This window comes from Dendropsophus ebraccatus, chromosome 4, assembly GCF_027789765.1.
Source record: "Dendropsophus ebraccatus isolate aDenEbr1 chromosome 4, aDenEbr1.pat, whole genome shotgun sequence".
NCBI lineage: Eukaryota > Metazoa > Chordata > Amphibia > Anura > Hylidae > Dendropsophus > Dendropsophus ebraccatus.
Window position 1 is genome coordinate 147,449,843 of NC_091457.1, and position 26,520 is coordinate 147,476,362.

The window sequence follows — 26,520 nt, forward strand, 5'->3', positions numbered from 1 at the left end:
GGAGCCCAGCATAATGACAAGCAGCTACGATCCCGCAGCTGGTTGTCATTAACCCTTTAAATGCCACAATCTATAGCAATCGCAGCGTTTAAGGTACTTAGTGACAGGACAAGCTATGCTGCTGAGCTCCTGATCGCTTGTACCGACTGGCGGGGGTAAGTCACTTACCTCCTTCTTTTCAGATTGGCGTTCCACGTATAGAGTCTGCTCTCAGACAGGCTCTATACATAGATCGCCGATAACACCGATCTATGCTATGCTATGGCATAGCATAGATCAGTATATGCTATCTAATGATTGCATGATTTACAGTAAAAAAAAGTGTATAAAAAACCTTATAAACCCCCCTCCAATAAAAGTTTATTTATCGTAGCGTGCGGAAATGTCCGATCTATTAAGATATAACATTATTGTTCCCTCATGGTGAACCGTGTAAACAAAAAAAAAAAAAAAACAGGATTGCTAATTTTTAAAAAATTATATAATCAGAAAAAAATTAAAAAGCGACCGAACTTTTTCTTTTACACCAATATAATAAAAGTAAAAACTAGAGATCATGGCACAAAAAAATGACACCCAAACCAGCCCTGTAGGTGGAAACATAAAAGCGCTATGGCTCTTAGAAGGCAGGGAGGAACATTGCATTAATTTGACCCAGACATCCGTGCATCAATGGGCTCGGTCTTGAAGGGGTTAAAAAGGTTTGTAGAAAAAAAGTTGTCAAGTTTTGATTAGTCAGGGACTGGATTTTGGGACCCCCACTAAAAGCACTTGACTGAGTAATTACTTTAAATAGATTAGTGAGGGTCTAATATCCAGAACCCGGTCAATCAAAGCTATTTACATTTCTCTAGGACAGGGATGGGGAACCTTTGGCCCTTCAGCCTGTAAAACTACAATTCCTATCATGCCTGGACAGCCAAAGGAAAAGCTATGACTGTCCAGGCACGATGGGAATTTTAGTTTTACATCCACTGGAGGGCCGAAGGTTCCCTGTCCCTGCTCTAGGATAAGTCAAAAGTTTTTTTTAAATAAAAAGACTCTTTTAAATAAAAAGAAAATGATTCATGCTCATAATAAACCATTTTGTGCTGCACAAAACAGAGCACTGAACATGATATTGTGTGACTTACCAATTCAGCAAAGCACCCTGGAGGAAGTAACACAATATAGGCACAAAGGCGGGTGCAGACATACTGATAAAAAGTGAGATTTAAAAGATTTTGCCCTTTCTCAAGCTCATCATGCAGAACAACTGGAAGGGCTATCTCAGGAGAACATCTTGCAAAGTTTTGCAGTACAGCTTTAAATATGGACATCCTAAAACAAATCCACAAAAACATACAGTTAACAATTCATGTAAGGCAAATGAGGGCCAAACAAATAAAAATCTATTACCCATGAAAAATATGGCTGATAAATTAATATGCATACTACGTTTCCACATATGGGACTTGAGCTAACCTTGTTTGCTTGCTTAGGCTAGGCTTTTGCTGACTAATGTACATGTTTTTTGTTTTTTTTAAGAATTTATTTAAACTTTTTGTATATTATACAAAAACCAACAATCGGGCACAGTCTGCCCGGCGTATGCAAGTTAAGAATACACCTTCAGGAAATGCAAAGTATGGGATGGCATTAAGAGCTCCGGAGAACAGTACAGGGAACATTGCAGTAGGTGTAAAACCTACAAAGAACTTCAAGGGATTTAGACATCCACTGTTACAACAAGCATGAGCCAGTGTATCCATATTTTCTTGAATTTCTTGGGGCATTTATGACTTTCATACAGGGCTTGGACATATTTTTTGACAAGCTGCTTCCAGTGGGACGGGGGGGGGGGGACATCCGTACATTTCCATTCCATAGCAATAACTTTTTTTGGCACAAAATAAAATAAAACTTATGAATATTCTGTAGTATTTGTTTTGCGTGGACTAATGTGCATGTTTAAGGCTGCGTTCACACTACGTATATTTCAGTCAGTATATTTCAGTCAGTACTGCAACCAAAACCAGGAGTGGATTAAAAACACAGAAAGGATCTGTTCACACAATGTTGAAATTGAGTGGATGGCCGCCATATAATGGCAAATATTTGCTGTTATTTTAAAACAATGGCTGTTATATTGAAATAATGGCAGTTATTTACTGTTATATGGCGGCCATCCACTCAATTTCAACATTGTGTGGACAGAGTCTTTCTGTGTTTTAAATTCACTCCTGGTTTTGGTTGCAATACTGACTGAAATATACATAGTGTGAACGCAGCCTTAGGCTGGGTTCACACTATGTATATTTGAGGCTGTATTTGGTCCTCATGTCAGGTCCTCATAGCAACCAAAACCAGGAGTGGATTGAAAACACAGAAAGGCTCTGTTCACACAATGTTGAAATTGAGTGGATGGCCGCCATATAACAGTAAATAACTTCCATTATTTCAATACAACAGCCGTTGTTTTAAAATAACAGCACATATTTGCCATTAAATGACGGCCATCCATTCAATTACAACATTATGTGAACAGAGCCTTTCTGTGTTTTCAATCCACTCCTTGTTTTGGTTGCTATACAGCCTCAAACATACAGCCTCAAATATACGTAGTGTGAACATAGCCTCAAGATGTATACGGAGGGTAAAGCAGATGCAGTGGGAACCTAACCTAACTGTATATTAAAACAGGTTAATACAATCCAATATATTTCCTATATATGGATACACTTACCTCTCAGAAGATTTGCACCATGACATCTGCAACTCATCAGGAAGGGTGGGAAGTTTATTCACAATGTTTATCAGAAGCAAGCAATGAGGAAAGTGATGCTCAGGTGGGAGATCTAAAGGGAAAATATACACATTTAGGGTACGTTCACAATGACCGACACGCAGCGGAAATCTCGCTGCGGATTTTGCAGCGAGATCTGCTACAAGCTAAGGTCCTGTGCATGCATACATACAGCGTTCTTAAAGACCACTGCGAGTATGTAATTCAGCCGCCCCCCTAACCCCTTCATCGGCTCCCGCTCTTTGAATACTTTACCTGTCTCCTTGCTGCACGGGGTCCGACTTCCTGCTCTTCCGCCCAACCAATCAGTGGCTGCGGCTGGGCAACACACTGATTGGCTGGGCAGCAGAGGAACACACAGGTAATGTATACAGAGAGCAGGAGCCGATGAAGGTGTTAAGGGGGCGGCTGAATTACATACTGAAAGACTGCTGCGAGTATGTAAGCACAGGACCTGCCAGGACCTTAGCCTCTTAGCGGATCTTGCAAAACACGCAGCGAGATTTCGCTGCGAGTCAGTCAGTGTGAACGTACCCTTAATAAAAGTCATACAGTAGTTACGCATCTGTCTAATATGTATTTTAATGTGACATTGGAGACAAAAGGCGATATACTCAAAATGTATCAGACATTGTCACATAAGCACAAAACTGTTCTTGTTAACCAGTTTGTAGTCTGTAGGTTTCAGGACAGACTCTTGTCTTTATCTAGTCATAAAAATACTAGACAACTTTTTTTTTTCTTACCTTGAATTTCACTCAAGACCAACTCCATGAATGGCCTGGATGGCAACAGTTGGAGAACAAGTGCATCAAGAACCACTAGGAATACATTGCGGATTTCCTTTATATGAACATCAGACATAGACGCTGCATATAAACTTGGAGGAAACAAGCTTTAAAAAGAAATTTAAAAAAACCAAAACAATAAGCAACAAAAGTCTACTTTACAAAGTATTTTTATGCAAACACTCACAATGATGACCACCCTTCCTTTTATATGACCAGGCCACAATCTAAATGTTTTTCATTGGGCATAAGTCCTATTTTAAATTATCATGACTGATACACAGGACTAGAGCAGAACTTACAGTAAGTTCAGGTTTGCGATCACCTGAATTCATGGTATTTGAATCCCAGTAGCTGGATGAGGCCCTAGGGCTGCCTGGGAAACATTAATACAGCCTTTGGTTTTCCAGACAGCCATAGAGCTGCATCCATTTTCTCCAGCCACCAGGATTCAAATATCGAGTGTTCAGGTTGCCAACCCGAACTTACTGCACGTTCACTCATCTCTACATAGGTTTCCAGAATGGCAGGTACACTTTGTGCTTTGGGATGGTTCACACTTGAGTTGGGGCTCCATTACAGAGTCCATTCAGCGCCATAAAACAAAGCTGGATTATCCATTTAACAGATACTGAAAGAGATCCTGAAAGACACCACTCACGTCATTGGGGTCTGTAGGGTTTCCATTTGGTGGCCACTTATTCTACAGGATTGCTCGGAAAATGTACAACAAACAGAACTTGTGACAAAGCTCCCAGCACAAAACCCCGCTATAAGTGTGAACCCAGCCTTAATATACTGTAGGCAGTCTAACAAACCATTGCACTCACCTATGTATCTGAAGATATAAGCGATGGAGACAAATACAGGATCCTGATAATAATTGAACAAATTCCTTCAAAATAAAATTATCCCAAGATTAAAACGCATAACTTATAGCATCCGCTGAGAGGTCTTATGCATTATTTCTATTCCCCTTGTTTCTTTACTCACATTTGGTCGAGGTACACGGTTTCTGCATAAAGATATATACTTTATATCTGTTATTTCTTTTTGGTATATACAGTATATTAAAATTATTTTTTTGTGTGCATGCATTTGTTTCACATTTGTTTTTGTTGATGTGGTGCCCATCCCCCTGTATTAGTGACTGTTTACCTGTGGTATATTTCTGGTTTTGGCTGTGTATGTTACTGCATTCTATATCGGCTTGTCAGGCTATGACATCACAGATTTGGGAGCCCAGCAGGGGATCATGGGCCGTAATACTGCACTATGGGGGCATGGGGATGGGTAAACAGGATTTCTTTATTAGGATCCCACAACCCTCTGCCCTCCCTGGAATTTTAACTGTTGCACAGAATACCCCTTTATTATTTCTGCCCCTCGTCTCTCTCTCTCTCTCTCTCTCTCTAACACACACGCAGCCTGCTGCAGCCATAGCACACTGAAAAAAAAATACAATCTTCTCCTAGAAAGTAAACACAACATTGAGGACAGTTTAGTGCTATTCTACTACTTCTCCTCCTCTTTTCTCTATATTACACAGGATATCTTCATATTACACTGCTGCTCATATACAATCATCCAGCATCCAGGAAGAGAACAGCACAGATCTCCTCCCCCCCCTCCCCCACAATGGACTCTTCCAGCTCAGAAAAAAACTGTCAAATAGTGACCGACAACCTCTCCCCGACTACCACTACCTAATAGGGTCAGTGCTTTATTACTGATACATGGAGGGAATGCTTCACCCTGTGTAACTTAATGTATGTGTGAAAGTGTTTTTTCTGATTTTAATAAATAAGGTCCTTAGACGGATCAAACATAAAATATATTAAATGAGGAAAGTTTATAAAATCCATATTAAAATTTTAATAGATTTATAAAGATTTTTTTAAAAGGAGAAGTCCGGCCAAAACTATTTTTTAATATGTTATTACTTATGGAAAGTTAGACAAATTTCTAATGTACATTAATTATGGGAAATGCACATATAGGGCTATTTCCCTTAATTTAGTAGATCAGGAAGACTTCAGATTCTCTAAAAAACCGTGACGTTACGAATTGGGGGTGTAATTACAATGGAGTGTCCAGCAGGGGCGCACAATATATATAGAAGTCAATGAATACCATTGACTTTTATATATAGTGTGCCCCTGCTGGACACTTCATTGGAATTACAATGGATGTGTATGTAAATGTAATATACAGTGTTTTTGATTGAAAACATTTATGGAATACTTTAAGGAGCAAGTGTCCTTGCTCCCCAAAGTATTCCATAGATGTAATCAATCAGTACATCACAGTAAGCCCGCCAAACCGCCGCCGCTCTGGACTACACTCAACTACTACTCTTATCACCTGGCTCATAGCATAAGCAGGTGATGGGAGGTAGTAGCTGGGTTATATGGCTAAGATCGCCGCTGATGCTGCCGCAGAGGGGAGCCGCTCATCACTGTGCAGCAGCTATCATCCCCCTCCGCTCCCCCCTCCTGCTTCTTCCGGGATCTGGGCAAACTTTACGCTGGCACGTGTGATCGGAGAGCGGCGGTCGGGCGAGGAGTCAGCCATCAGATAGTGTAAAGTTTTCCCGGATCCCGGAAGAAGCAGGAGGGGGGAGCAGAGAGGGATGATAGCTGCTGCACAGTGATGAGCAGCTCCCCTGCGCAGCATCATCAGCGGCGGCGGCGATCTCAGCCATATAACCCAGCTACTACCTCCCATTACCTGCTCATGCTATGAGCCAGGTGATGAGAGTAGTAGTTGAGTGTAGTCCAGAGCAGCGCCGGGCTTACTGTGATGTACTGATTGATTACATTTATGGAAAACTTTGGGGAGCAAGGACACTTGCTCCCCAAAGTATTCCATAAATGTATTCAATCAAAAACACTGTATATTACATTTACATACACATCCATTGTAATTCCAATGGAGTGTCCAGCAGGGGCGCACTATATATAGAAGTCAATGGTACTCATACTATATATAGTGCGCCCCTGCTGGAAACTCCATTGTAATTACACCCCCGGTTTGTGACGTCACTTTTTTTTTTAGAGAATCTGAAGTCTCCCTGATCTACTAAATTAGGGGAAATAGCCCTATATGTGCATTTCCCATAATTAATGTACATTTGAAATTTGCCTAACTTTCCATAAGTAATAACATATTAAAAAATAGTTTTGGCCAGAGTTGTCCTTTAAAGCTGGAGTCATTTCATTTTTTTCTGTCTCTGACTCCCCAGCCCTCAGTACAGCTAGCCAAAAGGTGGAGTTTGATTTTTTCAGTTTGGCTGGAAGTGCATACATAACCTATGGATACAAGTATCTTACCTTGGTGTAGTGCACAAGGGAGTTGGCAAAGAACCGACACAGCTTCACAGTTTTCAGGAATAACTTTTGGTCTGTATTTTCCTAGCCAAAATAACAACAGTTTTGCGCAACATTATTTCTACAGAGTGAACTAAGGGTCTATGTCTGTACAAACATCATGTGTGTAGGTTATTTCCCCTAAAAACAGCTCATTTGTACTCCTATACATACTGTATACGGTACACAATGAATTTACCATCTTTGCTTCATGGGAAACCCCATTTACACAGTTAGGCTGGGTTCTCACACAGTATATTTCAGTCAGTATTTGGTCAGTATTTTGCAACCTCAACCAGAAGTGGATTGAAAACACAGAAAGGCTTTGTTCACACAATGGTAAAATTGAGTGGATGGCCGCCATATAACGGTAAAGAACTGCCATTATTTCAAGCTTTAGGCTATGTTCACACGCTGTAAGAGACCAGCCGTTCCGTGACCCGCCCAGGTCACGGAACATCCGGACTCTTCAAGGATCATCCTGCTGCAGTACCGGCCGGATGATCTTTCCAGCCGCAGTGTTCTGATGCAGGCGCATCAACGCGCGCCAGCATCAGAACTCTCATAGCAGACATTGAAGCAAGCGGCCGGAGCCGCTCGCTTCATTGTGTGAACTGACAGGTCTTTCTGTGGTCGCAATTCAGTGAATTGCGGCCGCAGAAAACTGACATGTCAGTTCTTCGCGGCACCGCATGGGATCCTGGCCGGAGCGTATACAATGTGTATACCCTCCGGCCGGGATCCCATAGAACATAAGGCAGTGTGTTCCAGCGTACAAAGCCATCGGCAACAACGACGGTACTTTTACGCTGTGTGAACATAGCTTTACAGTGGAATTCTTATTAATCCTCATGGTTACTTACAACTATTGTATAAGCCAGTATCAAGCATAATTGGTGTAAGGCAATGCACAGGCTGATGAACAAGTAACTGAACGTACACTGTGTATCTGATGCACCATTTTACAGAGCTATCCTCACTGAGTGAAACCATTCAGACTCCTTTTTACCTGTTTTCCTGTAAGCTGCATATCCCTCGCCAGCTGTAAGCATGACTGGAATGATAGTAGAATATTATCACACAAGGAGCTTACAATGACATCATGCTGCAGGTGATTTTTTACCACTGTGTGATGTTTGACGGTCTGTCTGAAAAAACAGAACAGATCTGGTTATAACGTGTATCTCTATTCACTCACTATGGGACTGTCAAATATAGCTGAGCACTGTACCCTGCTATCTGTCAGTCCAATAGAAAATGAATGAAGCAGCAGTGTGCATGCATATATTCATGGTTAAAGGGCCTTTTACACAGGCCAATTATCGGCCAGGATTGTTGCAAGAAACGCTCCTGCAGCTAATAATTTTCCCATGTAAAAGTGACAGTTATCGACTGGGGACAGGGAAATCGCCTGATCCTCGGCTGGTCGTATCTTTAGAGCAGGCTTTAAAATTTATCGTTATCAGCCACAAATCTTCTTGTGTAAACAGAGGACATGAGTCCAATAACGATAGAGGCAAACTGACTGCACAGATATGCATAAATCCGTGCATCAGGTTTCAGATCACACAGCAGCTGTGATTCAGCATCCTCTTCTTCGGCTCTCCTGTCGCTGTATATTCAGTCCCCATCTCCTCCAGAATGATTGACAGCCGGAGGAGGCAGGGCCTGAAGACACAGCAGCAGGATGGGAGAGCCAGAGAAGAGGATGTTGGATCACAACCCCATCACACTGGGTACTGCTGTGTGATCTGGAAACTGACAACACGGCTGTATGCATAGCTGTGCTGTCAGTTTCCATGGCTGCACAAACGATACATGGATCATTTGGGCACAATTTGTCGTGCTGCGTAAAGGCATTGCAAACAAGCACCGATTTCGCTAATTGGCGCTCGTTTGCGATACCCATGACTGACAAATTGTAAAAGGACCTTAACAGGACATGTGACCTCTGTTATTGTTATAGGCCAGGGTCTTAGAGGTCAGATACTTATCTCCTTTCTTCTGGAAGGGCAATAAGTGTCCAAGCTGGGAGAACCCCTTTAAGTTTACATTTTACTTTACCATCTGTACATGGGTGATCATCACCCAAAGAAGTTTTTTGGTAATCAATAAGGCTATAGTAGACCAGACAAACATTGATGACCATAGGTAATGGACAACAGGTGACTGGAACATAATAATGAGAACCCTATGCTATGCTAAATGTATGCAGTCTTACAGTGTTGTGTAACATGCTGAAGGTAAGCCACCTCTGCAATACCACAAACCAAGCATTATAGGCAACAAAGGACAAGATTTTTATTACTTACTTGATAATAAATTTCCAGGTGTTTGCATGCAAGGCATCATCCATTTTGACAACTGCACAAATATCTAAGAATGTATGCATCACTGCAAAGGAGAAAAAAGATCCAAAATGTTACTGCTACATAAAACAGTAAATATAAATGGTGAACTGTGTCAAGGTAATTTCTCATGTAAAAAAGTTTCTGAGCTAAAGTTTGTAAAAAGCCTTATATCCATCAGGCACTGTCAGTCATGTGATATTTATATGTAATTGTCAAAACCCACCGGAGACCATGCCTGTAATTTCATCGGCTGATGCAGAGGCGCTCAGGGTAGTTTTATCCAGCAGTTCCATCAATTGTTTTTCAAGGGAGACGGCTTCTTTGAAAAGCGCTTGAAGTAAATCTGAAACCAGATGGAGTCTCCCATAATATACTGAATCACAATCCTAGGAAACACATAGCTGGGTTATAATTAAATAACCAACAGGTAAGAGAATTGTAATGATTACTATTGCTTGCCTTTAAACTTAATATATCCCACTATTGTTATAAAAAAAGGTGTATGTAAGGGTCTCTGCACAATTAACATAGCTGTTGGCCCATTTCTTGTTCAGGTCCCTATACTTTATACTTTTGTCAGCTGTTGGCATAAGGTGTATGGAACTTTCCCGAACCGTCCACTGTCAAATTATGTCAGTGGAGATCGAGGTCAGGAATGATGAAAAATCTCTGCATCACCCCTTTGTTGTCAGAAAGATAAGCCGCAGGCAGAGCTCTCTGGCTGCAGCTTAAACCACCCCATAGACAACACAGGATCTCTCAGCTGTGCAGAACAGCTGAGAGACAGAAGAGATAACAAATGCCCATCAGTTATTGAAGGTGTATGGCCACCTTAACTCAGCCATAAACATGCATGTGCTGCTTAGGCAAGCGTACTTCCAGACTCCTCTAGCAGGGCTTTATATCTTGCAGAAACAAAGGATCAAGCATGCTGAAATCTAATATTTCCATTCCTACCTTCCTATGACATCTGCTATCAGATAAATAGTCTGGTTTCTCCATACACAGCAAATGGTTGCGGACATTTAACTAAGGTGTATGGATGCCATGAAGGGGCACTCAGGCTCTTTCACTATTTAAAAGAGGATATCCAGACAGCAGAAAATGCCCTCCCTTCTTTTTCTCTGGCACTGCATATCCTCTCTCTGCCTGTGTGTGCTCATAACTTCCATAAAAGAGAAGGGGACGGGAGCGTGTTGCGGGCCCCTCTTGTTTGCAGAAGTTATTAGCACAGACGGGCAGAGGGTGAAGTGGTGCGCCGGAGGGCAGTGGAGGTAGGACTTTTTATGCTCTCTGCATATCCCCTTTAAATTCAGCACAATTTAACCCCTTGCCTCCGCAGCCTGTTTTGGCCTTAAAGACCAGGGCCTCTTTTGCAAATCTGACCAGTGTCTCTTTATGTAGTAATAACTCTACGGTGCTTTTAACTATCGCGGCTATTCTGAGACTGTTTTTTCGTGACATATATCTCTATATGTTTGTGGTATACTTTGGTTGATAAACTTAGTAGTTTTTTTGTAAAAATCACATTTGCGAAAAAATTAGAAAAATTTACAATCCTTTATATTCAAAATTCTATTTTTCTGAGAAAGATAGTCACGCCACATGAACTAATTATTAATGCAATATCTACAAAATGTCTACTTTATAAGGACGTCATTTGGTGAACGTCCTTTTATTTTTTAGGATGTTAGAGGGCTTCAAAATTCTGCAGCGATTTTTCAAATTTTCAGGAAAATTTTTAATTCAGACTTTTTTGGCAGATATTACATTTTAATTAATTTTTTCTTCTAACACAGCAAATACTAACTGAGAAATACCACTCACTATTTTTTCCCATTATTCCAGTGTTTCTATAAATCCCCCTATGTGGCCGCAGTGCGTCACCTGACTCAACCACAGGCCACAGAAATGACAGAGAACTGGTGAATTTTGGGGCCTGTTTTTATTTCAGGTTTTTTTTAGCCATTATACCATGTCACAGAGGCCTTGCGGTGCCAAAATATTTGTGTCGGGGTGGGGCGAGCCTGGACACTACATCGGGAAGGAAGGGGGGCCTGGGGGGAGCATTACATCAGTGGCGGCAGGAGGAGGCAACGTGCTGTAGCCTCCTCCTGCCGCCCGATCACCAGTACACATCAAATCTTCCCATAGACGCTGCGGTCGCAACGACTGCGGCGTCTATGGGGTTAAATGGGCTCCATGTGCACAGCCCACTCCATTTATTGGGTCATTGTTCATATTCACAGCGCACCTTGCAGTGGGTGAAAGCCGCTATAAGAACCTGCAGCACAGATGAAGGAAGGGACTGAATATTTTCGTAGGTCACCGGTTCCTCTATGGAGCAGACATAGCGCACACAAGCTGTTAATGCTTCTATCCACTGAGCCATGTCCTGCAAATACAAAGAATAAACACAGGTTTGCTTCTTCCTACATATTGCTATGTCATCATGTCCACTTCCCACCATATTAATGTCATTTTCCACTCTGCTGTATTTCAAAATCACTCATTGAATTTTTTCAACTTTAAAAATTTTTGAAAACTAAATTTGTTGAGATAAAACACACAATCCATTTTGCAGAGAAACAGAGCAATGAGTATGGCACGTACCTGGAGGATGTTCCGTAACGTGTTCTTCAGTTCCATATTCTGACTTGATAACTGGGACGCCTGACTCGAGACTTCAAATACTAAGTTGTGAAAATGCTTTACAGCCTAAAGGGGATAAATATCCACAGAAAAGCAAATGATTATGAAGAGCGCTTCCAACGCAAGTCTGTCAGCCAATCAGCGGTCACAGCAATGTCCGGCCCACTTCAACCGCTAACAGGCAATGGCCATCAAGTGTTCATCAATATCTGTGCAATGTTGCTGGGATTAAAGCGGCTATTGGTGAACAAACCACTGTCCTCACAGAAACCTTTGCTGGAATCATTTTCCTTCTAGATTACTGTAAGGTTATGATCAAACAGGGTGGATAACAGTGATTTGTGGAACAATTTAGCAGCTTTTGAGGATTTGTATGCTGCCTGAGCCATTTTTTATAAGTGGGTGGGGCTTAATGAAAAAGGAGTGTGGCTTTGTAAGCCTGCAGGATTAAAGAGGTTATCCAGCAAAAAATCTTTTTCTTTCAAATCAACTTGTTTCATAAAGTTATTTAAATTAGTAATATACTTCTATTTAAAAATCTTACGTCTTCCCATACTTATCAGCTGCTGTATGTCCTGTTTTCATTTCAGTCTGGCACAGAGCTCTCTGCTGACATCTCTGTCCCAGACAGCAACCGTCCAGAGCAGTACAGGTTTTCTATGGGGATTTGCTACTGCTCTTTTCAGTTCCTGTCACAGACAGAGGTGGCAGCAGAGAGAACTGTGTCAGACTGGAGAAAATACACCACTTCCTGGAGAACATGCAGCAACTGATATGTATAAGATTTGAGATTTTTAAATAGAAGTAAATTACAAATCTATATAACTATCTATAACTTTCTGATCTGAAATAAAAAGATTTCCCTGGATAACTTTTTTTTATTGGCAGCTTGTTGTTATTATAATATATATATATATATATATATATATATATATATATACACACACACACACACACACATACATATATATATACACACACACACACTATGGAGGGAATTTATCAAATGTATTCTAAATGGAAAGCGGTCTATTTCATGCCTTTTGCCTGTGGAGCATTTTTCCCCCCATGTCAAATTTAGCAAAACGACACCATCATGAATTTAGAAAGGACAAGTGGCTGCACTATTTCACCCATCAAAATGGCACATCTTCGCATTTCCGACATTTTAAGGTGTAATTTGCACCATTTGAGCAAATCAGGAGAGAAAAGGAGACAAGTTTTGCGAATGAATGAATTTGCAAAAATGTTTAATTTGTCAAGAGCTACAAGTATAACTGTATTCGTTGATATGAGAATACGAAATGCCAATCTTAGTAAATTCCCTCACTGGCTTTCTTTAGTCATACTTACAGATAAACTGCACTTACTACCTGCATCAAAGCTTCACTTCCTGGATAAAATGGTGATGTCACTTCCTGGATAACATGGTGATGTCACGACCCGACTCCCAGAGCTGTGCGGGCTGTGGCTGCTGGAGAGGATGATGGCGGGGGATGCTCAGTGTCCCTCCAGTGCCCTGTGTCCCACAGTGTCTCCCTGCCATCATCCTCTCCAGCAGCCACAGCCCCCACAGCTCTGGGATTCGGGTCGTGACATCACCATGTTATCCAGGAAGTGAAGCCTTGATGCAGTAGTAAGTGCAGGGAAAAAAGCACTTTATGAGCATTTCCCACAATAAGTGGATATTGGTGATTTGTATAAGTTTTGGGGGGCAATAAAATACTTAAAAATAAATGTTTTGCCAGACTTCTCCTTCAAGAAGAGTGTTGGACTTGCACTTGGTTTGTTACCTTTGGCAGAAGCTGTAAGAATATATCTTGTTCCAATTCCAGCACACTGACATGAGGCAGAAACATCTCTGTAACAATTTTAAACAAACCTAAAAGAGGGAAGAAAACATTACAAAAAAAGAAATAAAATGTATCATTGTGATGTGTTTTTTCTGTCTATGTACTCACGTATGCTTTCCTTCCAGCTATCCGAGCACTGAAACATGGAGTATGAACTATTAAGGAAGACAATGAATGGTGGCATAGCAAAACATAAAACCTCTAAGGATGCAATTCACACAGTGTGGAAAACAAATGACAGTAACACAGCAGCTGATAGTCCCAGGCATCATGGTGGTACTTACAAAGCAGCAAGGCCAATAGCTAGTTATATGCACTTCTAACATGCATTTGTTTTTCCTGACATTTTTGACTTTATCTGAAAAAAGGTTTAAAAAAAAAAATGTTCGGAAGCAGCATTTTTGGCAATTTACCCCTTTAAGCAGATTAAAGTTAGTGCGCAGAGACTGATCGCTTTGGGCAATAAAGTCAGTTTAAAGTGTCACTTTTGTTTTGTTTTTTTCGTTTGCAGAAAACAATAGTACAGGTGATTTTAAGAATATGCCATTATCCGCATTTAATTTTTTTTTTCCCAGGTCCCCCCCCCCCCCTCATTCACTGCTCATTATCAGGAAATCTCGTCTTGTTTACATCAGTCGGACTCTAATCTATGGAGAGGGGAGGGGGGAGATTAGTCACCAGCAGAGAGCAGAGAACAAAGAATTACACAGTGGGAGCTGTGTGAAACCAGTATTCAGAGGTCAGTGCTGACCAGAGGAGATAGCCCGATGATGTAGCTGTAAATTAACTCTTTGTTTTCGTGCCTCATCTCCCTCCACCCCTCCCCTCTCCATAGAAAATCATGAAGACGGGGGGAGAGCTTCAAACTGCTTTTTCATGATAAAAATGCATTTTTCGGCTAATAAACTCAATTGCAAAGTTTCTTAAAATTGCCTGTACTATTGATTTCTGCAAAAAAAAAAAATAAAATTAAACGACAGTGACACCATATGACGTACCCCTACATCATATGTCCTCACTTGCACTTCAAAGCGGGGCTTTGAAGTGCCGCGATCCCGGGTGCCGCGTGTAGCCGGTCTGATCGCCGTGCCCGCTAATTAGCTAATCGGAGGCAGCTGTCAAAGTTGACAGCTGCCTCCGATTACCGGAGGCAACGTTTCCTTGGGGTCTAGTGGGGGAGATCGCTCCTCCGGGACCTTGTCCCGGAGGAGCGATCTCCGTTACTGATGCCGGCCGGGGACGCGTCCAAGATGGCGCCGTCCTCGGCTCGGCACTCGTTCGTTTTCGGCTGCAGCAGCCGAAAGCAAACGAGTGCCGATCTCATGGATCTCTGCAGCATATCTATGCTGCAGAGATCTCAATGAGAGATCCAAGTGTATATACTAGAAGTCCCCCAGGGGGGCTTCTAGTATATGTGTAAAAAAAAAAGTGTTGTTTATAGTAAAAAGCCCCCTCCCCTAATAAAAGTCTGAATCACCCCCCTTTTCCCAGGTTTTAAATAAAAGTAAACAAATAAATAAATAAATAAACATGTTTGCTATCGCCGCGTGCGTAATCGCCCGAACTATTAATTAATCACATTCCTGATCTCGTACGGTAAACGGCGTCAGCGCAAAAAAATCCCAAAGTGCAAAATTGCGCATTTTTGGTCGCATCAAATCCAGAAAAAATTTAATAAAAAGCGATCAAAAAGACGTATATGGGCAATCAAGGTACCGATAGAAAGATCACATCATGGCGCAAAAAATGACACCTCGCACAGCCCCATAGACCAAAGGATAAAAGCGCTGTAAGCCTGGGAATGGAGCGATTTTAAGGAACGTATATTGGTTAACAACGGTTTGAATTTTTTACAGGCCATCAGATACAATATAAGTTATACATGTTACATATCGTTTTAATCGTAACGACTTGAGGAACATGCATAACAAGTCAGTTTTACCCCAGGGTGAATGGCGTAAAAACACATTTCCCCCAAATAAAAGAAATGCTTTTTTTTTTTCAATTTCACCACACTTTGAATTTTTTTCTGGTTTCGCAGTGTACTTTATGCAAAAATTCAGCCTGTAATTGCAAAGTACAATTAGTGACGCAAAAAATAAGGGGTCATGTGGGTTTCTAGGTGGAAAAATGCAAGTGCTATGGCCTTTTAAACACAAGGAGGAAAAACCGAAAACGTAAAAACGAAAATGGGCCCCGTCCTTAAAGGGTTAAGGCTATGTTCACACGGTTTTTTTGGCCAGTGTTTCTGTCAGTATTTGTAGCCAAAATTAGGAAGTGAACTGACAGAGAAAAACTAGAATGGAAAGGTTTGCAGTTTCTGCGTTTTCTATCCACTCCTGGTTTTGGTTACAAGTAGAGATGAGCGAACCGGGTTCGGGTTCGAGTCCATCCGAACCCGAACGTTCGGTATTGGATTAGCTGGAGCTGCTGAACTTGGATAAAGCTCTAAGGTTGTCTGGAAAACATGGATACAGCCAATGACTATATCCATGTTTTCCACATAGCCTTAGGGCTTTATCCAACTTCAGCAGCCACCACTAATCAAATACTGAAAGTTCGGGTTCGCTCATCTCTAGTTACAAGAATAACCAAATATACTAAAATACTGTGTGTGAACATAACCTACAGTGGTATTCCCATAAGATAGGGAATAACAAGCTCATCGCCACAACTCATGGTGTCTGCGCTCCCCTCATTACACACTGTGGGCACTTTGGTTTTTATACAGTGCGCTCTAATGTAACAATGACACGTAATCTTTATTATATGGCTCAGTAATGTTACAGCAATACCCACTTATAGAGATTTTATTAAAACTTCAAAAATAATAAATATGCTTAAAACCGCCCTATTCTGACCCTACTCTTGTCTTTTTTTTTTTTTTTTTGCAATTTCAGGCCATGTTCACACATAGCAAGAACATTAGTCGTTGTTTGACACGGCCAGTGTTTGATGTGTCAAACAACGTCCGATGTCTCAAATGTTCACCCGGCTAATACTGCAGTATTGGCCAGGTGTGCCTGCACTCTAAATAGCCATAGAGCACAATGTAAAGTACGGCCAGGAGCGGTATTTTACACTGTGAGCCCAGGCTATTTTGTACGGCCGTTGTTCACTGAATAGCGGCCACACAAATTAGAAAAGTCAGGTTTTTCTGTGTAGCCACATAGACCACCGGCCATAGTGTATACAGAGTATATACACTATGGCCAGTGTTCTATACACTACAATGTAATTGCACACTGTCAATAAACAGCGGCCATTGTTGCAACTTGCAATAACGGCCGTTGTTTATTGTAAGAATACAATGTGTGAATGTGGCCTTGATCTGTACTTTTTAATCCTTCCATTTTGGCTTAGAGGAGAATCTGCTGTTTATTGAATTTTTTAGAAACACTTTTTACGCCCCTCTAGAGCAGTGCTTCCCAACCTTTTCCACCTCGGGGCACACCTTGGAAAAAAAAAAATTCCTCGGGGCACCCCTACTAAATAATGTTCTACAAAATAAGAAAACCGTCATACAGGGACTCACAGGTGACGTCTTCTTTGATCTGAGGAGTCACTTTTCCTTTTCCTCTCCATCCGCCATGATGATTCCTTCCAGCTACTTTTCATCTCTTCAGAACCTGAGAGACAAACAATTTAGGCTCCGCACATTTCTAGCAACTTCCTTTCCTTTCTCCCTCCTGTCGGCTCCCAAAGTAACTGCGCTGTGTGGTGTAATGTGCAGTAAAGCGAGTAGGAATGTGGGATGCCCCCTGTATGTAGGATCCCCTGCTGTGCCCCCTGTATGTAGGATCCCCTGCTGTGATGAACTAATAATGCCCCCAGAGGTGCCCCCATGAACTAATAATGCCCCCAGAGGTGCCCCCATATACTAATAATGCCCCCAGAGGTGCCCCCATGAACTAAAAAATGCCCCCAGAGGTGCCCCTATATACTAATAATGCCCCCATGAACTAATAATGCCCCCAGAGGTGCCCCTATATACTAATAATGCCCCCAGAGGTGCCCCCATGAGCTAATAATGCCCCCAGAGGTGCCCCCATAACTAATAATGCCCCTAGAGGTGCCCACATATACTAATAATGCCCCCAGAGGTGCCCCCATGAGCTAATAATGCCCCCAGAGGTGCCCCCATATACTAATAATGCCCCCAGAGGTGCCCCCATATACTAATAATGCCCCAGAGGTGCTCCCATATACTAATAATGCCCCCAGAGGTGCCCCCATATACTAATAATGCCCCCAGAGGTACCCCCATATACTAATAATGCCCCCAGAGGTGCCCCCATAACTAATAATGCCCCCAGAGGTGCCCCCATACACTAATAATGCCCCCAGAGGTGCCCCCATATACTAATAATGCCCCCAGAGGTGCCCCGGTATACTAATAATGCCCCCAGAGGTGCCCCCATGAACTAATAATGCCCCCAGAGGTGCCCCCATGAACTAATAATGCCCCCAGAGGTGCCCCCATATACTAATAATGCCCCCTGCTCTGCCCCTTAAAAAAAAAACATCCTACTCACCTAATCCGCGCTGTGCAGGCAGCAGCTCTTCCTCCTCTTCGGGCTCCTCTGCGAGCCGCGGGGACGGTACCTCCGGCAGGCGTGATGACGTCACATCATCACGCCTTCCGGAGAGGTCATGTCCCGGCCTCCCATAGGCTGCTGGCATGAAGCGCCGGCAGCCTATGGGAGGGAATACAGGAGCAGGACGCTGACACTTCCTGCTCCTATATTCTGCTTACTTAAAGGGAACCTGTCACCCCCCGTACCGGGGTGACAGGTTCCCGACCCCCCGTTAGAGACCCCTATACTTACCTCATCCCGCCGGGTCCCGCTTCTGGATTCGGTCGGGTCCCGGAGATCTCAGCCGCTGCAGCCCGGCGCGCGCGCTGAGAGATGAGTCCAACACCCATAGAGAATGACAGGAGAGTCCAGCGCTCCGTCATTCTCTATGAGCGGCCGCAGCTTCTCGGGATGCTTAAAGAGACAGCGCACATTTCCCACCGGGATCCCGCAGCACCCCTGGCGGGTTCTCCCGGCACACCAGTGTGCACCCCAGTTGGGAAACGCTGCTCTAGAGGACTTTTATAAGCAATGACTGGATTACTTATACTGATCTATGCTCCTGTCCTGATGAGTTAGATTGGTGGTGCCTAAAGCAGATCATATTGGCAGATCTTCCGGGGCAGGCACCGAGGCCTAGTAATAATAACCTATCAGCACCCGGCAGAACCCTAGGTTGTGGGGGTGCTGATCGGACCTATCACTTTTAAATGATGCGTTTTATGCAGACTGTACCGAGTTGTTCCCTGCTGTGATTTCTCAAAGATTCCTATTTTGGATTTAAAAGTGATGGGAAGTAAAATACTACAGTGCATCTCCAGAACAACTGCTTGTACCTGCATAGATCACTGACATGACTTTAAAGTGACCTTCCCTTCTGTTTATCAAATAAACTTGTGACATTACTTCCCCCGACCATGTACAGCAGGGGTGGGCAATTCATTTTCCCATGGGGCCACATAAGAAACTAAAAAGGTAAAAAAAACTGACCACTGGAGGACCCCTTTAAGCACAGGAGTCCAGCTATATAGCTATCATGACGGTGCTTCAGCCCAGGCCCAGGATGGTTCATCCACTTTAAAGGGGTTGTCAAGCAAAAATCTTTTTCTTGAAAATTAACATATCAAAGTTATACAGATTTGTAATTTACTTCTATTAAAAAAAATCTCATGTCTTCCAGTACTTATCAGCTGCTGTATGTCCTGCAGGAAGTGGTGTGTTATTTTCAGTCTGACACACTGCTCTCTGCTGCCACCTCTGTCCAAGACAGGAACTCTGTCTCCGTTTTCTATGAATCCCCATAGAAAACCTTTCTGCTCTGGGCAGTTCCGGTCTTGGACAGAGATGGCAGCAGAGAGCACTGTGTCAGACTGATAAAACAAAAAATCCTGCAGGACATACAGCAGATGATAAGTATGGGAAGACTTGAGTTTTTTTTAATAGAAGTAAATTACAAATCTATATAACTTTCTGACACCAGTTTATAGGAGAGAAAAAGATTTTCGCTGGACAACCCCTTTAAATATGACAACTCCCATCATGCCTGGATAGCTAGATGGGAATTTGAGTTTTTCAACAGCTGGATAACTTTGTTAGATAGGAAACCCCCTTTAAATCGCTGTGATAAGGCGAAAGCTTCGCTGTGACTGGTTGCTACTGGCAACAGCCCGTGATAACTCTACCTCACACCAGTTAACCCTTAGCTGCGCGGTCTGGCTGTGTATGACTACGGGCAGGATATGAGCAGCTTCGGCAGCGCGGCCGGCAGCTCCCTCTGACACATCTCCCGGCTCCATCCGCTCATCTCTTCCAGCAGACCGGCCTGCGACATGACGGCAGATATTCAGTCAGCGGCAAGATCCAAGTTTAGCGCGTCCATCCGAGCTCTCGCGGGATATGAGGAAATCCCGCGAGAACTGGACATCGATGGCGCCAAATCCAACCCCAGCTCAGTGGTTCAGAAACACTCAATAAACCGCAGGTCCCCTGTAATTACAGGCGGAGCGCGGTTCTCTATCCGCCCTCCCTGCCGCTTTATATGGCAGTTCTGGAAATAGCGCCCCACGTGATCACACAAGCCCCGCCCCTCTCGCGAGCTGTGTGTTTGTGAGCGGCGGCGACCGTCATGGCCGCTCTGGACTCCGTGCCCGAGGTCCTAATAGACCCCAACGGGTTGTTCAAGTATATACTGGTGCGGGTGAGCCCGGAGTCAGCGGAACCGGAGCGTCACCGGGATATCGTGCGGGGAACTAAGAGCGCCGAGTACCACAGTAAGTGGCTCTGGCTAAGGGGATAGTAGAGCTGAGAGCGTCACTGCCGCGTTATACAGCGCCCCCTGCTGGTGAACACTTGCGAGTTGTCACTTTTTCTCGCGCGCCGTTAGCCCCGCCCCTGGGACGGTCTCGATTCAACAGTAGAATGGCCCCTCCCACAACACGCCCACTTTCTGGGCGGGGTTTGCTTGCTTTTATAGAGTAGGATTGCCCCGCCCACTGAGGTCTGAGCACACTCGTTAACCCTTTGGAGCCATTTTTTTTCATCTCCTCCTTCAAGGATCCATAGTTTTTATTTCCCCCCCCGGGCTTTTATTTATTGTTTTTGCAGGACAAATTATATTTTGCATTGACATCATTTTACCTTATAGTGTATTGTAAAAAAGAAGATAAAACCATCTTACCAGAAAACAACCAGGAGGAGGAGCAGCACAGCCCACCTCCCGCTGTCGGCGACCCCATAGACTTATACTGGAGCCGTCTGGTTAAAATTCGCAGATCGCTTCGTGTAAACAGTCTTTCACCGATTCACCCTATATGTGACATGGGCGTAAGTGATCTTAAACCGATCGCAATAACGATTTTTCCTACAAATTTTCTAACAATTTATTCATCTAAACTCTGATCGTTATAAAAACAAAATCGTTTCTTTAAAATCGTTAAACGATCGATTGGGCGAATTATCGCTCCGTGTAAACGCAGCATAAGTCTGTGGTCACACTAGCCTGATACTGGCTGTCAGTTTGGGTCACCAGACCTCGCTGTTGGGACGGGATGCGACGTGCGTCTAATATTGTGATAGGAATATATCCATATCAGCGTAGTGTGACACGGGACGATTATCGTTCAAAAAAAATCGTTCAGATTTAAATTCTACTCGTTATGTATAATAGCAGACGACTATTAAACGACCAATGAGAAATCGTTGATCGTGTGATAGAATCTGGACCCATTTTCACCATCAATCGTTTGAACATTTCTTGGTTTAATAAAATGTTCGGTCTTTCCTTGGTCTATCAACCAGGAAAAGACAGGGCGCAAGAACGTCCGTAAGTAACAACCGTCATCTTGTGTAATGGGGTGGACGATTATCTGACAGATTATTTGCCAAAAATTTAAAGCTAAAGCTGGGAATGGATTTGAAAAGAGGAGAAATCTCAGTCTTTCCTTTATGACCTGATCTCTGTTTATAGTAGGGGGGGGGGGGGCCTGGTCTTCTTCAGCTTCTTCCTCTGTAATGAATGGGAGAGAAAAGGGCTTTCAGCTTGCTAAGCCCTGATTGGCTGAGCAAGCAGGAAGCCATGTGATGTGCTCCAGCCAATGAAAAGGCTGCTGATGCACACGCGCACCAGTAGCCTTTTCTCTCAGAAGAACCGAAGACGCTGACGGGGACTGCGAATGGCGGGAATTTTGAATAGTGATTGACTCTGTGTCAGTTCCCCCCCCTACCGCGAGAGTTGCCCTTTAACGTATACATATATATTGATGATGTATGCCACTTGGCAGAATAAATTTCCCATTGACTTACAATATAAAAAAAATAAATAAATGGACTGAAACGTATACATTTATTTTGACGCACACAGAATTCTATGTTCTGTAATGGAAACAATGAGGCTAATCTGGCTTTATACAGTGTTACACATTGTTTATTATTGGGCGATGATAATAGTGATGGTGGAACGTTTTGGGTAATTTTTTAAGTATTTAAGACTTTTACAATCTCCTCTCTATTACAGATCATATATTTGAGAAATTGGATCCAGAGATGAAAGCTTTGGGCTTGACGTGTAAATGTCTCGGAGGAGGAAAGATAGATCACAACAGCAAAGACAAGAAAATCCGAGTATTTGGGGAATCCACTGTACGTAGGCCTCAGGCTTTTTCAAGGGCAATCTGGCAATCATCTAAAGCAGGGGTAGGGAACCTTGGCTCTCCAGTTGTTGCAAAACTACAACTCCCATCATGTCTGGACAGCCAAAGCTTTGAAAAGAGGAGAAAACTCAGTCTTTCCTGTTTATAGTCTGTTCCTGGTTTTGGCTTCAAAAATTTGTGTGTGTAATGTCACTGCTGATGGTCTGAGCAGCCATTGCCTTATGTCAAGATCAGAAATCCTGACATATGGTGAGGTGAACATTCTAAGGCTATGTTCACGCATAGTATTTCCGTCAGTCTTTTTTTTTAACCAAAACCAGGAGGGCAAAATTATACAAAATTGCACAGTTCCAGTGTTTTCAACCCACTCCTGGTTTTGGTTGAAAAAATACTGAGCAAAAGACTGACAGAAATACCATGTGTGATCATGGCGTAAGAAAGAGGGAGGGCGCCATTAACAGTTTAGAAACAGGAAGATTTTGTTAAAACTATAGAAAAATAGATTTGATAAATTTGATTGGAATGTGGGATAATCCCTTTAAGGCTATGTTCACACAACATGTATAAGAACTAGAGATGAGCGAACCTGGAGCATGCTCGAGTCCATCTGAACCCGAACGTTCGGCATTTGATTAGCTGTGGCTGCTGAACTTGGATAAAGCCCTAAGGCTATGTGGAAAACATGGATATAGTCATTGGCTGTATCCATGTTTTCCAGACAACCTTAGAGCTTTATCCAAGTTCAGCAGCCCCAGCTAATCAAATGCCGAACGTTCGGGTTCGGATCGACTCGAACCCGAACCCGGTTCGCTCATCTCTAATAAGAACGGCTGTTGTTTAAAAAGAAAAAAAAAAAAAAGTGTTCCATGTAAGTCAATGCAAACAGTGGCCATTGTCCACACAAGTTATGAAACAGCCATTGTTCGCTATGGCTGTCAAGATAATTGCCACGTTAATTAAGTCCAGCCGTACATTGTAATAAAAGCAATTTTCTGTGCAACAACGGCTGTGGTTTTTGAGTGCCATACAACGGCCGTTGTCCTTACCGTGAGTGAACATAAACTAAAGCCCTTATTACACAGGGCGACGGAGAGGAGCAAACAAGCGCTGTGATTGCTAGCTTGTTCCTCGATCCCCGCTCGCTGCTGCCGCTATTGCACACATCAGCAGCGAGCAGGGGGGGGGGCCGCGGGGAGCTGCGGGAGTCCACTGAGCAACGGCAGCAGATTGTTGCTATAACACGTTTAAAACAAGCGACAGCAACGATCACCCGACATCGTTCATGTCGGCTGATCGTTGTCTTCCATTACACAAGCCGATTATCGTCCGTAACAGTCGAATACGGACGATAATAGTTTTGTGTAATAGGGCCTTAAAAGAGAATCACGCCATAGTGTGTGGTGTAGACTGCGGTCTTTGTATGATCTATAACAGGGATGGGGAACCTTCGGCCCTCCAGCTTTTGCAAGACTACAATCCCCATCATGTGCTGTCCAGGCATGACTGGATTGTAGTTTTACAACAGCTGGAGGGCCGACGGTTCCCCAGCCCTGACTTATAGTCTCTGTATAATAAAGCTATGTGTCTTCTCTCTTAGGGATATGGAAAAGCCGATCACTCTGTTACAGCAGAGAAGCTGAGGAACAAGTACAGCGACTATGAAGTGGTGTGGTCAGATGAGAAGAAGTGATGCCTTATAAGATCCGTCCCGCCCATAGGCTGCACTATATCAGATTGCATTATTACTGGATTCAGTTTATTCTAAATTATTTGCACTAAAAGTATTTCTGAAAATCCATTTGGTTTGTTTCTTCCCCATAGAAAATGTCTTCTGAAATCCCTTGAAGAAACGCACACTTAGTGGTCTAATCCTATTATAGGTATAAATATAATTCACCCATACCAAGCCTCCTCATTGATGTGTGTGTAATTGTCCTAAATCAGGGGCGTCCAACCTGCGGCCCTCCAGCTCCCATCATGCCCTGACATCCAAAGCTTTTACCGTCCAGGCATGATGGGAATTGTAGTTTTGCCACAACAATATTACCACAGGTGGACACCGTGCCCTAAATCAGGGGTGGCAAACTCAAATACACAGTATGCCATTAAAAAAATATTGGAAAAAGTTGCGGCCAACCGTGATATTACAGCTTTATGTCTATGGTTAGATAATTATAAGTAGGGATGAGAGAATTTACAGTACAGTACTAGGCTCGGTGGTCGGCTTGTCAGCCTGCTGCCTTAAACTCCGCTCCCCCTCCCCCTCCGCTCTGTTTGCCTGGAAAAGCTGGATCCAGTCCAGGGAAACTGGAAGTTTCCCAGGACAGGATCCAGCTTTTCCAGGCACCCGTGGAGGAGTGGCATGGAGTTTAAAGGCAGCAGGCTGACAAGCGCTTCACTAGTACTGTAAATTCTCTCATCTCTACTTATAAGCAGGTGACTGAACACAATTGCATAACTACAACTGCAGTACACATCCATATGAGAATTATATGCAGCAGTGGTCAGGGTGCTCAGACCATGCTGCTGTTTGTGGTTCCCCAGCATAAAAAAAGCCTCAGGGCCCTGTTACACGGGGCGATTATCATGCAAAAAATCGTTAAACCGTTCGAATTTAAACAATAATCGTTCTGGGTATTTGCAGGCAACGATCGAAAAATCGTTCATATGTCGTTGATCGTTTCTTTAGATCTGAACCTAAAATTATTGTTAATCGTTCGCTGTAATTCCACATTTGTTCGCTCAAGTTCCGCGTTTTTTCACTAATCGTTCAGTGTAATTGCACATTGTTCATTGTTTTTCTGGGATCAGAAGGAATAAACGATCATAGTAACAATCGTAACTAACGATTTCAGGTTAACGATAAACAATCTCTTTTGCGATCATTTATCGTTAGTCGTTACTTGTTAAAAATCTCTCAGTGTAATAGGACACTCAGTCTCCAATATTGAACAATCGCCAAACAGTCTCTGCACTCAGGGTTACAGAAGTCTCTAAACACCGAAGGGAATTTATCAAGGCTTGCATGCCAGTTTTCTGGAGCAAAGAGCTGGAATTGCCACATGGGTATATCTCTTTTATGGTGCGTTCACACCTACAGGATCTGCAGCTGATTTTCTGCAGCAGATTTCATTTAAATAACTGAACACAGCATCAAATCTGCTGCAGATCCTGTAGGTGTGAACGCACCCTTAATAAGTTTTTCTATAAGTAGTATGAAGTCCAGACCTTGTTTCCATCCAGTCTGAATGAGATCACCCCGACTATCATTATGTACATTGGGGGTAGGGAACCTTGGCTCTTTAGCTTTGGCTGTCCAGGCATGATAGGAGTTGTAGTTTTGCAACAGCTGGATGGCCAAAGGTTCCCTACCCCTGATATACATAGTTCTGAATAGGTACAATAGACATCTAATGGTGAAGTGAAGGGAAGACAACCTGCTGAATGTCTTATCAATGGACTTTGAACTCTGACATCTACTTGCTGAACTCATACACTACAATTTCTTTTTCATGGATTGGGGTCATCTGTAAAATATTAGTTGAGAAGACTACCAAGGAACCTTAAAGTGTCACTGTCTGGATAGCAGAGATCCTCGTCTTTCTCTCCCAACAAATAATAAGAGTCGGATTTTCTGCCAGAGTTGGAGGAGGTGGCGTTCAGCGACATTCCTGACCTCCCGCCATTTGTATTGCGGTTGTGATTTTCTGCATGAATTATATTCTGTGGCAAAATATCTTTTTCTTAAAGGGGTTCTCTGATTAAAAGTCAGGTCAAAACAAAGGGGGCGGGGGCCACAGAGATCTGACCCCCCCCTTAAAAAAAGGATTCCCATCAGGGACATGTATTAAGGGGACCCCATCCTGTCAGTAAGCGTTTGCAGAACTCTTTTAGGGCCCTATTCCACTGGACGATTATCGTTCAGATTATCGTTAAATCGTTCGAATCTAAACGATAATCGTTCGGTTGAAATGCAGTTAACGATTAAGAAATCGTTG

The 26,520-nt window shown here is 43.0% G+C and overlaps 2 protein-coding genes across 8 annotated transcripts in view; one reads left to right on the forward strand and one right to left on the reverse strand.

Annotated features, from left to right (window-relative positions):
- The window catches only part of FIRRM (FIGNL1 interacting regulator of recombination and mitosis), a 42,174-nt gene extending 21,429 nt beyond the window's left edge, over positions 1–20,745 (reverse strand). The window contains exons 1-13 of one of the 6 annotated variants that reach the window (XM_069967393.1): positions 20,116–20,745; positions 13,906–13,945; positions 13,738–13,826; positions 11,906–12,010; positions 11,547–11,687; positions 9,516–9,678; positions 9,254–9,335; positions 7,951–8,089; positions 6,906–6,986; positions 4,404–4,468; positions 3,532–3,680; positions 2,726–2,837; positions 1,134–1,320 (exon numbers count right to left, since the gene is read on the reverse strand). In XM_069967393.1, coding sequence (XP_069823494.1) covers positions 1,134–1,320; positions 2,726–2,837; positions 3,532–3,680; positions 4,404–4,468; positions 6,906–6,986; positions 7,951–8,089; positions 9,254–9,335; positions 9,516–9,678; positions 11,547–11,687; positions 11,906–12,010; positions 13,738–13,826; positions 13,906–13,945; positions 20,116–20,205 — 1,443 coding nt within the window. In that variant the 5' untranslated portion in view covers positions 20,206–20,745. Of the gene's footprint in view, positions 1–1,133; positions 1,321–2,725; positions 2,838–3,531; positions 3,681–4,403; positions 4,469–6,905; positions 6,987–7,950; positions 8,090–9,253; positions 9,336–9,515; positions 9,679–11,546; positions 11,688–11,905; positions 12,011–13,317; positions 13,373–13,737; positions 13,827–13,905; positions 13,953–19,109; positions 19,336–19,364; positions 19,448–20,115 lie in introns of those variants that run through there. The other 5 variants (XM_069967397.1, XM_069967395.1, XM_069967398.1 and 2 more) reach the window with 5 other exon arrangements.
- Positions 20,436–24,320, forward strand: LOC138788962 (14 kDa phosphohistidine phosphatase-like). Of its 2 annotated transcripts, none has more exons than XM_069967404.1 (3): positions 20,436–20,644; positions 22,387–22,565; positions 24,120–24,320. In XM_069967404.1, the coding sequence occupies exons 1-3, from the start codon at positions 20,500–20,502 to the stop codon at positions 24,210–24,212; spliced, it is 417 nt and encodes a 138-aa protein (XP_069823505.1). In that variant the 5' UTR covers positions 20,436–20,499; the 3' UTR covers positions 24,213–24,320. The 2 variants fall into 2 exon arrangements, with proteins under 2 accessions (XP_069823505.1, XP_069823506.1); XM_069967405.1 differs by having other exon boundaries at positions 20,441–20,644; positions 22,387–22,511.
- The last annotated feature ends 2,200 nt before the right edge of the window (positions 24,321–26,520 follow it).